This window comes from Vanellus vanellus (genome assembly GCF_965231255.1).
Source record: "Vanellus vanellus genome assembly, chromosome: 6".
Taxonomy (NCBI): Eukaryota; Metazoa; Chordata; class Aves; order Charadriiformes; family Charadriidae; genus Vanellus; species Vanellus vanellus.
The window spans coordinates 2727695-2743578 of NC_138911.1; the positions used below are offsets into that span (position 1 = coordinate 2727695).

At 40.5% G+C, this 15884-nt stretch overlaps 1 protein-coding gene across 1 annotated transcript; it reads left to right on the forward strand.

The window, feature by feature from the left end:
- Positions 1-572: 572 nt before the first annotated feature.
- On the forward strand, positions 573-14738 carry LOC309673544 (actin, aortic smooth muscle-like; the record flags this gene model as incomplete). The annotated part of the gene is made up of 8 exons (XM_082485341.1): positions 573-701; positions 2238-2366; positions 6584-6694; positions 9467-9551; positions 10776-10937; positions 11582-11776; positions 13184-13365; positions 14595-14738. The coding sequence occupies 8 exons, from the start codon at positions 573-575 to the stop codon at positions 14736-14738; spliced, it is 1137 nt and encodes a 378-aa protein (XP_082341467.1).
- Positions 14739-15884: the final 1146 nt, after the last annotated feature.

Consider the following 15884-nt stretch of genomic DNA (forward strand, 5'->3'; position numbering starts at 1 on the left):
TTCGAGACTGATGATGACCCTCTAAGAAAAAAGCAAATTTAAACATGCCACTAGGAACAACTGCGGTCTTTGAAGTAATGAACGTTCGGTAATTCTTATTGAACATCTGACATTATAACCAGTAGGTGCATGTGACCAATTCATTTTTAACAAATGAAACTTCTAGAAGATAATTCAGCCTTGGAAGAGATGGGGTTATGCTTGCTTAAGTCCAAGTAGAGCTGAATGCGTATCCTCTAGCTGAAATGGTCACGAGGCCAATTAACAGAATATCACAGGACTCCTTGAGGCTACAGAAGAGATGTCTCTTTTGGAAACAAAGGCTGAATGTCCCGATTAATTTGCTTTGGTAAAACCTATTCAAGCAGAAATTTATGTGGATGCTTAAGATGCTTTGCAAGATCGGGGCGTTAGCATAGACTTTGCTGTTCAGGTTTATTCATTGCCAAAATTATTCTTTTTACAGCAGTTTGTCCTCTGAATGATGGAGAGGTGCTTCTGTCCTATGCCCTTCCATCTGCTCCTTCCCAACTCTCCAAATTACTGTTTTGCAGCCAAAATTGTGAGGCATTATGTGCGATGATGATAAATCCACTGCCCTTGTATGTGACAATGGTTCTGGGCTTTGCAAAGCCGTGTTTGCAGGAGATGATGCCCCAAGAGCTGTATTTCCATCCATCGTTGGACGTCCTCGGCATCAGGTCGATTGGTACCCAAATGGAAATGCTGTCTGGTTTGGGTGGTTGGTTTGCATTGCTTGGGTTGTTTTTTGTTTGTTTGTTTGTGGTTTTTTTTGAGACTTTAGACATGACAATGATAAAGCATCAGATTTATTCAGGCAGAACTCCCATTGGGCTTTGTAGGAGTTTGGCTTGTTAACTGGAGGATTGAGCTGCACGTCTTTAAGGTAAATTTTTTGATCCTTTGGAAAAGGATCTTCAGCCATAAAATGTTGACTGTAGAAGAACATTTGTGTTAATTGATATGAAGGTGTCTCGTGGAATGAAAACAACCACCATTTGTTGGATCACTTAATACTTCCTGTATTTATACAAAGAAAAAAGATAAGCAGAACATTGCAAACATAAGAAAACAAACAAATAATAGTGGTAAGTTCCTTTCCAAGTTACATTAAGCAACATTAAGCCTAATAAACTTCCAAAAAAGATCTCTAGCACATCACTTTATCAACTCAAACAAGACTGGAAAGGATAAATGTAGCTTTTCTTGACCCTGGAAAGGGTCTTTCTGCTTAATTAGTTTCCTAACGGTTCCTTTATAAATAGAAGATGCAGATTTTTGTTCGTTTTCTTCATATCTGAGAAAAATACTAAGCACTTCATGGAATGCATTTTGAACACCTCCGTGAATTTTTAAAGTTGAATATCAGTGGTCAAAAACACGTCTATTCTTTAACATCTCAAATTGTTCATTGGCTTTTATTAGTGATTAGAGCTGGCATGTAATTTTGCATAGTTACGCAGCTCAGCAGCTGTATGGTTGAATCCATGGAATTGAAATGTATCCATGAGAAAAATTAAATATTTTAATGCCAGTTGATGAATAATATTGTACCTCATATGTTGTTACATTATTTGAGGCAATCATGATAGGTCTCCTAATGCAAGCATAATAAACTGAGTAACACCATTATTTAATAAACGAAATTTCTTTTAGAAAAATCTGTTTTCTGTAGATCAATGCTTTTTTTTTTTTTCCCCCCCAAATGTATATTTTTCAAAACCATTTCACTGCCAGCAAGGGGGAATAATGTCAGTGTTTAAGGGTAATAGTGGAACTGCCTGGACTCAAAGTGCAACCAAATACATAAAGTAAATCTAGGGAGCCAAAAAGAGGTTATAACTTTTCCACCTGTAATTCCTTCCCTTTATTCCTTTGTGTGATGACAAGGGACCCGCCCCTTGCGGACATCCCTGGGTTTGCTGAAGCCTGCCTTGGCTGGGCTCCTGCGTGGGCTTTAGTTGCACCAGGTGTGAGATACCATCCTCCCTTTTTTGGAGCTGCCTTGCTCTTCCCGGTGGCTTCATGAGGGATGTTTGTACAGTGTAGGTGGTTACCGATACATTCACGATTTAGTTCCTTGCACGTTTTGGGGGTATGTTCTGGAGCGGCAGTAGCAGGTACAGTATTTCACGTGAAGTTTTAACTTAAAAATGATATTCTGTCTCTAATGTGTGTGATACACTGCACTAATACCAGAATAATATACTTCGCAGGGTGTTATGGTTGGAATGGGTCAAAAAGACAGCTGTGTAGGGGATGAGGCACAAAGTAAAAGAGGGATCCTGACGCTGAAATATCCCATTGAGCATGGAATCATCACTCACTGGGATGACATGGAAAAGGTGGGTGTTTATTTTTAATGCAATCTTGGTGAGGCATCATCTTACCCAAGACATACAATTTGCTATTAACCTTCTTGCAAACCAAAGGGAGAATCCTTGAGAAATTTGTAATTGCAGTGTATGTAAAGGGATGGTACAGTATGCTCGTACAGCAGTTGACCAGATCTTAGCACCTCGAGGGTTACTATTCTTTTAAAAAATAAATGCTTATTACTCATCAGATTTGGCAGTATATTGCAAAAGTATTTTATGCTTCGTACGTACTCTTATCAGTCTCAAAGTTCATACTAAGGCTGAAGGTTTGCCAATGACAGAAAGTAGCTAAAGGGGAAAAAAAAAATAGGTTGCAATTAATCAGAGGTGAATCAGAGAAATATTAAAGATACATTACTGAAGTTGGGAACAAAAACTGTGGGATGGAGGGGTGATTTTTCCCTCCTTAGTACTTGCCTACATGAACAAGAGGATGGGTGATGCCCACACCTCGTATTGCATATGACATTCTCACTGTCAAAGAGGAAAAGACAGATTGAGGCTTCCTATCTCTATACTAATTCTTTGAGAGTGGGATTTTTTTTTTTTTTCCCCCTGAAGCATGTTTTGCTGTTGCCAATTCCAGTTAGCTTTTAACGTCTGGATGGCGAGAAGGCGTCTTTCTTCCCTATCAAGTATGACTTTCTTGGCGTGTGGCCACTGCGATGGCCTCTCTGTGAAATGCCCGCTGAAGGATGCCCCAGAGCAGGCGCAGGCGATGAGAAGTGCTCGTGGCAGACGCTGGAGAGGCAGGAGGACTCCTAAGTCTGCTAAATATCTCTGGTATCCCATATGTCCCGATCTCTTCAGGAAGCATCTGAGTCGTACATGGAAATATTTTACCTCTTCTTTAGAGAGAGGAGTGCAGTTCAGTCCCTTGTCTCCAGGTGGAATGGTATAGGGAGGAAACCACAAGCAAACGCTTCTAGTAATGTTTTCCTGTGAAAATTACCACTGAAAGGAAAACGCGGGGTCGGTGTTGTTCTGTAGTCCCACTTGCTGAGATGAGGTGCGTACAATTAGAATACATATCTCTAAAGTCAGTTACTGTGTCATATTCATGAACCCAAACTGGAAAGTGCAGAGTGTTCCAGATGAACACACCGAAGTCGTTACAGGAGCAACAGCAGTACCTCAGTTCGTATTTGGAAATAAATTGCCCGCCTACTCCTCTAGATGGAAGCATAGTATTTGCATTTCATTATTTCACTGCTTCCCGAGAGGACACCTTGCCCGTTTCTGCAGAGTAGGAAGTCTGCCTCGTACATCCGTTCGTTGTTCTTCCTGATAATTTTCCTGCTGTCTGCATTCAGCAAGAAATTATATTTCCCTGTAGGGGAGAAAAAAAAAATTAAAATAAAATTGGAGGTCACTATTTTGTGTTCTTCCCTCAGCAACTGGTCTCTGCATCTGGAAATTGTCCTGAGTATAAGCCATAGCGGTATGTGTTCTTTCTCTGGGGAATGCTGGACGCTAGAGCAGACGATCTAAAGTCTAGTTAGGAAAAGGAATTAGAGGTGGTAAAAAAAGTGGCCTGTGCGTTGCTGTAGTGTAACCTTATGGCTAGATTGATTGTTTTTTAGGGTATAATGTGGTGGAGGCTTCAGGCAGTGCAGTAATTCAAATAATGGTCAGATACTATATGGGTTCTTGTGGTTTGAACTCTTCTTCTCTTTGTCACTTAAATGGATGAAGGAATTACTTGTGAAAGTGGGTCCGTAGCCCAAACTTACCTTCTTCTGACAGACAGCTTGCGACGTGCAGTCGCTGTCAAAGGTGCCCCGACTCTGAGTTGGGCTTAGACTTCTTGCTGAGCCCAGGAGCAGAGCGGGCCGGAAAGCGGAGGCTGCTTGCGAGTAAATGAGCAACAAATAGAAAACAGAAGCATGAGAGAAGGGCAGCGGTAGGGAAGAGACAAGAAACAGCATTGCTAACTTTAGTGATTAATGCAAATAAGAAAAAAAAGCATATATATATTATTTTTTTAATATACAGGCTTCCCTGATTCAATCAAATGATTACGTGCGTATCTCACCTTCCCCTGGAACTCTGTAACACACGTGCACACGCTTTTCTGGCTGAGAAAAGTCCTGAAATTCAATTCCTAAAGTTTTGGTGTGAAGGGAATGTGTGTGTGTATACATATATATAAAAACATATATGTGTGTGTGTGTTATATATATATGTGAGTATATAAACATATATGGCTTTTTTTTTCCCTCCCCAAGATTTTTTAAACCAGTTGCATGATTTTGATCCAAACCACAAATTTCTTTCCAGTGCTTGGAAATAATACTACTAAAAGCATCACGATGTAGAAGAAACAAGAGAATTACTGTGTAACTGTGCCAAAAATGGGACAAAGGCATAATAGTGCAGTGCCCAACCATCCACACGTTACAAAAAGCGGGGGGTCGCCAAAAGATTAGACTGAGTATGTGTGTGCACAGGAGAAAGCGAGAGCGAGGATGCTGCAGGACACACAGATACTCGTGTGAATCAGGAGGAGAACATGTAGGCGATGAAATGAAGCATTCTTCTTCTCCTGTGCTTCAGTTCACAATATTCAAATTGGGACTGCTCTGTTTTCCGCTGGATAATAATACAGGGCATTGTACATCACTCCTAATTTGTTCGCAGCAACTGAGCTGTCAACGTATGGGAGGGAAAGCGTTGGGATGGAGCGTTTTCTGGCTCTGATGACTATGTAAATCTTCAATGTAACTGTTAGAATAATTCTTTCTCAGTAATTCCTCTTTGCCCTTGTGCTTGCTGCTTACGTTTAATTCTCATGACCTATAAAATCCAACACTGAACTATATTTGTTTCCTGTGGAATATAATTATCCATTAACATGATGGTTATCATTAGGTCGAATCTAATGGGCTGCACAGTGCCTAATTGTGCCTGGTTTTTGAGGAAGAACCTACAAACTGCCCGAGGTTTAGGTAGTGTCCTGCTTTGAGTCCAGGTTTGTTCCTCACCGCTGGAATCACCAGTACTTCGTTAATTGTGTAAGCACGGAGGTTTCCTTCTCTTCCCTTAGTGCTTTCCTGCCTAAAGTGGCCATCTTCTTATATCTGATTTATGTCTTTAACTTTTACATGATTACTTTCTGTTTTATTCAACTTCTTCCTGTAGTTGTATTCTAATCCTTCAAATGGAAGATGGCCCGGCATCCCAAGCCCCAGTTCTAGAAACATCTGATAATTTTCTTTAGGAGACTGAAGTGAAATCGTAATTTATTTTAGGGCTGATAATTTTTTTAATAATTCCAGCTTTGTGGGTTCTTTGGATTTAGATAAGATCTTTTTTTCAGTTAAGTTCATTTTGGAGCATAGTAGTACTTGTTTCTAGAACGTTAATCGAATAAATTTACCCGTAAAACTATTCTGATGTTTTGTGCTCAGAAGTAAACTTGCTGGGTCAGGCAAAGCTGGAATATGATTAAAAATAGGAAGAAAAAAAAGAAATGAGTAGGAAAGAATTGAACAAGAAGATAAGAAATATTTCATCATGTTACTGAATAGTCTGTCTTTGAGCTGGCATCAAGAAAAAAAATCCCTTCTGTTCATCACAGCCGTAGTCCTCGGGCAATCAAACATGAATCAAACATGAAAAAAAATATGACAGTACTCTACAGACTGTGACTAAGGAATTTAGTTACTCTGTAGTAAGTGAAGAGTTTGATTCAGGATTTACTGGGTGAAATATCAGTGGCATAAAGGGCCTTTGGCTTCCGTAGAAGTAATTAGATTTCTAAAGAGCATCTTGGCAATGACTTGCAACTGGAGCCGTCTCCGAGCAGCTTGACGTGGGGAAGTCTTTCTGGGTCTGACAACTCAGTCCTTGGCTCAGCTTCTGTACCAGGGCACTGGGGGTGGGAGCTCACCGGTGCCCCCGCTTAGAAAGGATGATCTCTGCTCTGTTTAGAGAATCTAACTGGAAGGACTCGGTTGTGTAGGTTATGCTCTGTTGTGACATACATTAGAAACCCAATAGTTTCGGTTTGAAAATAGAGTTGAATTTGGCAGATTTGCTCTTGCATGCTTTCTGTCTATTTTAATATGCCTTTAAAAGAAAAATAAAATTGCTCACACCGTATTTGAAAAGCTTTCTCTGTATTTCTGTGTAGAGAAGAAATGACTTTCAGAACAGTTTTCTAAAGCGATTTTCATTTTTAGATTTGGCATCATTCTTTCTGTAACGAACTCCGGGTTGTGCTGGAGGAACACCCCGTCCTGCTGACCGAGGCTCCCCTGAATCCCAAGGCCAACCGTGAAAAAATGACTCAGGTAATCGTCCGAATGCTGTGCCACAGATCATTTCTGCATGGAAGCAGATAAAAATATAAATAATCCTGGGTATTCAACTTTCTTCTTAATCTGGGAGATAATCCCTTAGGGTTAGCGTGGGTCAGCACGCTGGCTAAGACATGGTGAGATAGCAAGAGTTTCTGCTGCTCACACAATACCGGTTCTCCGGATGGCCCTAAAATGTTTCCTGCTTGCGTGTGGCAGTGAGATGCATGGAACTGGCCTCTTAAAAACTGGAAGTCATTTTCTTTGTTCACAAGACTGTGTGCTCAGTTCTGGAAGTGGGGCAGCTGGAGGCTAAGGTGGCTTCTGACACTGAGTTTTGGTGCATAGGTAATGTCAACCCAGGATTCATGTTGTTATTTTGGGTGGAGTTAGGAGTTACTGATGTACTTAAATCTGAGGTTTGCAAGTGCTGTACCACTGGTCATGGACCAGCTGAATCGCACTTCTGTGTGAGTTTTGGGTCAATGACACCTTTTATGTGCCTACCTCTGGCCACCAAGAGTGCTCAACTTGTAGTAGCCCAACTCCTCAGCTTGTGCTGTACCAGCTCCTGCTTTCTACCCTGAAGACTGTCACTTTATCATCACTTTTGTATCAGACAAAATGCTGGTTATCATATCGGGATTGTGGGCTCTTTTTTAAGATTCGAATAAATATGTTTGAAGGCCATCATGCAGATGACTCTGTGGAACTCCCAACTGGAGCACCTCTTCAGGGATCAGGCGGAACAGTGTTCAAAAGCCGGAGTCTTTGTGTGCTGGCTTAGGAAAATGGGTTGTCTGAAGCTTTCAAACGTAAATGATGTTTTGCTGAACATTTTAGCCTGTGACATACCCCGTCCGAGGTAGCAAACTCAGATTGGAACCAAAAGTCGACCTCTGAAGTTTGTATATTTTAGAGCAGCCTTCTGGCCAAAAGTCCATATTGTAAATTTAGCTGGTGATGTAACCACAAGTGTGATTTAAATACAGATATATGTATAAAATCATCTGGGAAAATCAGATGTGGCTCTGCACTTCCCTTTGTGCCCACTTTTGGCATATATTTAACAGGAAGATTATGCATCAGTTCAGCAACAGTGTAAATAAACTAATTAAGTAGTGAGCTTGACAGCACGCATTGCTGGGAGGTAATACAACTGGGAGATAATAAACAACAACAGACCATAAGAAAAGCCGAGTTTATAACAACCAGGAGGTGTGGTTCATACAGTAGACATGTCTAGGACTATTTCTCTGTCATTATACTGTAATGATAAATCCTGTCTTCAAGATTGTTTAAAGGCTTATTGTTTATTACTGATTGCGTTAAATTCATTACCTTAATTAACTATGAAATATTGGTAATTTGTGTATTTTTTAATGGAAAGCATACTTTTCATTAAAAGTAGACTTCATTGGCAAAGGTATTAGCTTATGAGATGCAAAGTTTAAGTTTAACCCCATGATGTTGGTGGCTCTGACACGTACAGTGTGATGGTTGAGTCACCATCCCGGGGGGTATTTAAAAGACATGTAGACATGGTGCTTAGGGACATGGTTTAGTGGTGGACTTGGCAGTGTTAGGTTTATGGTTGGACTCAATCTTAATGGTCTCTTCCAACCTAAATGATTCTATGATGGTGGTTGAGTCACCATTCCTGGATGTGTTTGAGACGTTTAGATGTGGTGTTGGGGGATATGGTGTAGGGGAGAACTTTGTAGAGTAGGGTAGATGCTTGGACTCATGATCCCAAGGGTGTCTTCCAACCTAGACAATTCTATGATTCTGTGATGGCGCCAGCAGCACCACTGGCGAGGGGGTAGCGCAGCCTGGGGTAGGGGGCATTGGTTTAAGAAAGGATAAAGCACATAGTGTTGTCCAGAGTGTGTTAGTTCACTGTGTGCCCCTAATGGTTTTCCTTAGCAGAGCTCCAGTGGAAGTCCAGCTGGAAGCGAATGTTATTCCATCTGCTTGGATAAAATTGCAGTGTATCTGACACAGGAGATGGAAAGAACTGGAGCTTGTTAGACTAGAGGAGGTGGGGGATGAGACGAGAATATGGCTAAGGTGGCCGTAACGAGGAAAGATAAACTGTTGTCTTTGCTGGGGGGACAGAATGAGGTGCGATGTGTTTAAACTAGACCAAGTGAGGTTTTAGCTAGACACCAAGAAAACCCTGATAATAGTAAGTATAGTGTATCACTAGATTGGTTTGCCAGAGGAATCTGTGGATGGTCCAGCAAAGGAATTTCTGAGACAGAACCTAAGCCATGTCAGGAATGGCTGAGTCTTCCTTGAGATAAGAATAGAGAGTTTTTTCCACGTGGCTTCTTCCAGCTGTGTCTTCTATAGATCTTTCATGTATGTGTATATTAAAATAAACAAAACCAAAACCCACCTTCTGATTGCTGCATTCTTGCAGTCCTGCCATCAGGGTAAAAAAGTTATCCCAAGGTGTCATCTTCAGTTGATATTATTGGTAAAAATCTGATCTAGTCTGAGGTTCTGAGGTTAAAGGAAAGATATCCACTGACTTCCATGATTTTTTCATGAAATCCTAAAGAAAACTTAGCATGCTGTTCACAGAACCACCACAGTTCAGGAGGGGACTCAGGAGTAGTAACTAGCAGTATTCATTAAAAAAAAAAAAAAACAAAAACAAAACAACAACAACAAAAAAAAAACCACAAAAAAACCCAACTTACTGTCTCTTCAGATACTCTTAAACGTAGATCCTGAAGGTTTTCAAATTCTTCATTCCAGATCGTGTTTGAGACGTTCAGTGTGCCAGCCATGTATGTAGCAATTCAGGCAGTGCTGTCTCTGTATGCATCTGGAAGAACGACTGGTGAGTCTTTCTGGGAGTCGTATTTTCCACCTGTCCCCTTCTGGATGTATATACACGTACGCACACACAGATATACGTTGATTATGCTGCACCAGCTGTGTATTAAGAAGAACTGATAGCCATACGGAGACTAAATACTTTCCACCGTGCTGTGCAGGTACTTCTTTGTTGTTTTCTACTCCATGGCAGGTATGGGTATAGATTTATGACTTTCTGCTTCAAAAGCTCAAGTGTTTATGGCTCCGCTATATGAACAGATGAAAGATGACACAGTTTGATACTGCCCTTAATTGCACAGCACGAAGAGGCTCTATCTTAACTAGATTGTTCCAAACCCACGGTTCCTTCTTACTTTAGACCTACCTCTATTGTTAATCTCCATTCCCAGTAGAAAAAAACAAGCACAACCATTCAGAAGCTAAATGAAAATATTTCATTTAGATGTTGAATTTCAATCACCTAAAAATGTCTGCTGTTTAGTGATCATTAGAATTAGCATGGAGGTCTCTTCTTGCCATGTAGAGTCTGATCAAGCATGGAGACAATAAATTACTTTGTAGCAACCCTTGAGTCTTCATATGCTTTGAAAAAAAATTAAACTACCATCTGTATTTGTAGCCTGATGCCACAATAAAGTTTTGTATAAGATAATTGCCAGCTTACAGGAATTACAGTTGTCATAAATACTTGGTTTATCTTTAAATTCAATTATTTGTATGCACGTTTGGTATGAGAAATGCTTTATTCATTTTGAGTGGAAAACATGTACTTCATTTCCTATCCAAGAATATAAGTAACACGGCTGCGCACAGATAAACCATTGTTATATTTTCCCCAATGGGGTGGTTTATTTTAGTGGCAGATTCAAATTTTTAATTTTATAGATAGATTTTTAGTTACAGTTTGTACATTATTTCATGGCTGTAAAGTGCTAGGAGTTGTCTGAAATGAAAGCCTCTGCATCCGTATAAGATCGTTTTTGCTAGCATCCGTTCAGCAAGAACAATAGGATCAAATTGCTGAATGTTACATGTCATCTTTCCCCAAACGCAGTTGCTGCTTAGTTTGTGCTAATGAGCAGCTCTTTAGTTTGAGAAATGACAGAAGCAATTGGCTTGTGAGCACCTTTATTTGTTGTTGCGTGTTTCAGTTGTGAATGTGGAGTGTGTGGAGACCCTGTACCGGTGGGAAATAACCAGCTTCTCCTTTTCTATCACTTTCCAGGAATAGTTTTGGATTCTGGGGATGGTGTCACACACAATGTGCCTATCTATGAGGGCTATGCCTTGCCTCATGCCATCATGAGGCTCGATCTGGCAGGCAGAGACCTCGCTGACTATCTCATGAAAATTCTTACGGAGAGAGGCTACTCTTTTGGCACCACTGGTAAAGAGCTGTGCTTTGGATGCACTTTGCATACGTTTGCTCTGTTAGGAGTCGTCTTATGCAGGAAGTGCGTACCTGGCGAGATGCATCAAAATCCCTATCACTAGGTTGGCCGGGGAAAAACAGTTCACATCAGCAAACAGGATTCTCCTAACTCTGGCTTTCAGCTGAAGGACGTGGTTTTGTGGTAACTTGGCAGTGCTAGGTCAGCAGTTGGACTTGATGATCTTAAAGGTCTCTTCCAACCAAAATTTGAGCATCAAGGACGGGGATGACACCTCATTAGGAAGTCCTAAGTCACTGACAAATATTGGTTGTTGTGTTTGATCGTACCCCGTCCACAGACAAAGGAACTAAGTTAGTAGTTGGTAATGGATGAAGTTCTTGGAGGCTTGATCAAGGTTTTGTGACACGGACGTGTAAACATTAATCTTTACAATGTTCTGTAGCATATGACATCTTTTTATTTGCCGATGAGGGAAATTTGGTAACGCAAAGGGAAAGTAGTGTTGTTGAGGCAACAAAGAGGTCATAATCCAATAAACCATATGACTGTCAATGAACTCAAGGAAATGCGCGTGAGAAAAATCTGTCTCCTGGCTGTCATGTTGTGTGTTGATTGAAAACTTGTTGGCTGTCTGCAGCGGAACGGGAGATTGGAAGAGACGTCAAGGAGAAGCTTTGTTATGTCGTGTTGGATTTTGAAAATGAAATGGCAACTGCCGTTTCCTCCTCCTCCTGTCTTGAAAAGAGCTATGAGCTTCCTGATGGACAAGTCCTCACCGTTGGGAACGAACAGTTCCAATGCCCAGAAACCCTCTTCCAGCCGTCCTTCATAGGTGGGACAGGACTTTTCTTTCTAGGGACTTGACAGAGAATGAAAAGAAGAATTTCTTAGGAAGTATAGACAACCTTCAGCTGTAGGAACTGAGGTACTTATCCTCAAATGTCCTTAGAAACGTGCAGCTTCTATTGACTTAATCATTTCTTTAGAAGCTATGAACATGGCTGCTACCACTGCTGGACAACTGACGCCTGTCAGTTTACAAATACCTGAATCCTAAGATGATTTCAACCTCTTACAAATACAGGAGAGTTTCTAAGGTGATGTTTTAGAGTACTGTCAGAGAATCATGCTTTTTATCTTGACTGGCTAATATATAACGGCACGGTGCTGCTTATGGGAGTTTTTTATCTAGCTGCTGCTTCCAATTATTGTTTTGTTATATTAATCTGTCAGTTAATCGTACAAAATCAAATCATACATTATTTTGCAAGTAGTTCTGTCTGTAGCGTTAAAATTCCCATTCTATCCAGCGGATGTCTGACGTTACGGTAACTCGTGCTGCCCTCACAGATTTTTCTACTTCCCACTTAAATTCCACGCTTGAGGACTGAGCAAAATGGCTGCAGGCAGTTTGGCACGATTTCTGTTAAATTAAATGGCGAAGCTAGCTACGTTCGTGTGTAGAAATGAAACTATTCAAGCATTAATATAGCTCCAAGTTCTGTAGTTGAACATCAGCAGGAGTGATGATGAAATATTCTGTATTTGAACATCAGCAGGAGAAATTCTCTTTAATAGGTAGAGGGATTTGGCTGCCAGAAGTCTGTCAGGGATCACAGCTGGTGCTGGACAGTATCAGAAATGTAGCGATGGAAATCAGGATTTCCTGGATCACAGATCTTTGTTGAAATGTGCATGTTAAGCTACTTAAAAAGCCTAGTACTTAAAGTTCAAACCCTATTCCTGGGATTGTTTCTGGTCTGTTCCTTTTCTTTAGCAAAAAATAGTACCATAAGTTAACTTTACTGTACTGGCATTCAAATTAAACCAGCACTTCAAAAGCCAGGTAGCTCCCTGAAATGCCATGTGGGCTTCTATTTCTAGTTAACAGCATTAGAAAAGATTATAAAAAAGGCAAACTATTGCAGTAAAGCTTCATTTAAAATTTTTCCTTAAATAATGTTATTTTTTTTTTTTTACTTGAGGAAGTAAAAACCCACTATGAAATCATAATGGGGATCGTTTTCCCTCCCAAGCTTATTTTATTTCTGTAATTGCTATACTGAGATGACAAAGAAGTTGAGTATGTCCTGTCTTTCTCCTAAGCGTTGCATAGCTTTCTTTTTTTCCTGGAGTTTTAAGGGAGACAGCCTGGACTAGTGAGCCTTCCTTTCATTTTAACAGGAACAAAAAGAAGGGGACAAAGAGTAATAACATGTTGAAACTTCTTTCCACTCAGGGATGGAATCTGCAGGTATCCGTGAAACCACTTACAACAGTATTATGAAATGCGATATCGACATCCGTAAGGATCTTTATGCCAATAACGTCCTCTCTGGAGGAACCACGATGTATCCTGGGATTGGCGATCGTATGCAGAAAGAGATTACAGCTTTGGCTCCAAGTACTATGAAGGTTAAGGTAATCTTTAACACCTGCACTTAACGCTTCTTTTGTTAGAAAATTAGATCTTTATAAACAAATCAAAATATCCATAAATGAATGTCCAGGTATCGCACCTCAAGTCCCGATGTTAGGAGAGCCTTGGACAGCCTGCTTCATTAATACAGCTTTTCCTCCTACCAGCCAAAGCAGAATTAAAATAGGGATTTGAGAGGTAATAAAAATGGTTGCTGAAGCCATGGGAGTTGATAAGGTCATTTTGAGAAAATGTGAAATAACAGTTAAGGAAGAGAGTCCTGTGGGATTCCCAATGAAAAGGGGTTGAGAGAGAAAAGGGCTACTTGAAAGACACCAAAGGAACAACGAGAGAGGTAGGGATAAACGTAGAGAAGATGGAGCTGTAAATACTAAGGGGGCATGAACAATTTGAGAAGATACTGAGAATATTATGGACTTCAAGGCTTAGCTGTCTGTGAAGTCACCAGTGAAAAGGGTGCAAGGAGTTTCGCTTACGAGTTCTTTACTAAACAATCCAAAATCCAAGCAGTGTGCAATGTCTGTAGCTAGGTAGCTATTTGAAAGGACCCTTTTGGCATAGACTTAAGACAATGTGGAGTGAAACGGAGAGGCCTGTTTTCTCGGGCAACAGGCCGAACGGGCAGGACACGGAGAGGTCGGAATGTTGACAGGAGCATGCAGAAGCAGGGTTACATCCAGGGTATTTTAACAATTTAGCGGATAAGGGGGGAAATTGGCAGGAGGTCTTCTAGCTCTGTGTCTAGTGCTTAGTTTGATACGCAATGCCAGTGTAGCTCAATGTTTTGTTGGGTTTTTTTGGTGTGTTTTTTTTTTTTTGGTTTAGTTTATTTTTAGAATGGAATTCCTTTATCCTGAAAATGCTCAGACCATTCTGTGCAGTGTCGTCCCAGTGGTCTTTATTTACAACCCAGTTAGGTTGATATTTCAAAATTTGAATTTTCTTCCATATCTGTTTATGATTTTTTGGTAGCTGCGTTATGGGCCATCTGCAGGTATCTCATGGGCTGCCATAGTAACGTTATAGCATCTCTATCGACTTGAGGAGGAAGACAAAATATGGCAGTCTTTCCACCTCTGAGATGCTTTGCTTCATTATAGTTGTGCTTCTATGGTGGAAAGACTTTTCACCTAGTCATTTCATCCAGAGAGATGTTGACTGTGTTATCTGCTTGTCACTTTATTTACCACAGATTGCACTTCTCTTCTAGATCATTGCACCGCCAGAACGCAAATACTCTGTCTGGATCGGGGGTTCAATATTGGCATCTCTGTCCCCTTTTCAGCAAATGTGGATCAGTAAAGATGAATATGAGGAAGGTGGGCCCTCAGTTGTCTATCGCAAGTGCTTTTGAGTCCTTCCATCCCGTACTGTCAGTGATAAGTAGCGCTGCTTCTCTACACATCACCTGCCCTCATTCACCTCTGAGGGCGGCTTGGCTTTCTTCCACGTGTGAAAAACCACCACGCTGTATGGACGTCATACGAATTAGCAAATCACTTCTAATTTTTGATGCTAAAATGAGACTAACGTTTCGGTGATGGGCGTTTTCCAAGGTTAATAACAGTAGTTACACTACACATTTTTATAGACCTCCCTTCCTCTCCCCCGTTTGTAAGTGTTGTGCTGCCGTCCAGGAGGTGACACGCAGCGCTGCTGGGTCTCGGTCTCTGCTAATCGATGGGAAGTCTGAAGTATGCATATAAGTGGTTCTTTCAAATTCAAACATAATGCAAGATTCTCGGTAAGAGAAGGCTTATTTTATGCGGTTAAGTGGTACATGGGACTCTTCTAAGGGGGTTTATTTTACTGAGGATACGGTGGATTTATGGGGGTAGCGGTGTGCACGTGGGTACCAATGCTTTCAGCAGAGCTTGTATGGATGTCTTTCCTTGATATCCCGCAATTGTTTGCCGGGAGACTTTTGTCTCCCTGTGACCCCATCAGTAAGGAGCTTCAACAAGCCACAGTATTTCTGAACTTGCATGTAACAGGTTAACTTATTGGACATATTATTGCTTTGTTCGTCTCTCTTCCTAAGCAGTTATCTGATGTTTCATTTACTTTTGCTATATATGTGTCGTGCTAAGCTAAGCTAACGATTACAGAGTAAATAATAACCTTTTGAAAATGTTATTTAAAGACTCTGGGTTTAATGGATCAATAAAAGTGTAATTTTCCATGTAAGACTGCTGTGGCTTACATTAATTTCATAGTGACTAGTTCATCTGTTAATGATAAAATAATAATTACCAATTTATATTTTAATTTTATTACGAAAAGGTTTCATTTCCTCTGAGTTTTCTAGCTAAGCATGAAAACATAATTGTTTCACAGTTTCTATTAAAAAAAATAAAACCTTCCTGGATGACAAATTTTTTCATAATGTTCCATGTGAAGATTAGAGTCAGCTGTGAAGATTTAACTGTTTCAGGCAGATGTGTTCTATATGATTCTGGATGCCATAGACTTTAAATGAAGTGATGTCAGGCTCGATGTG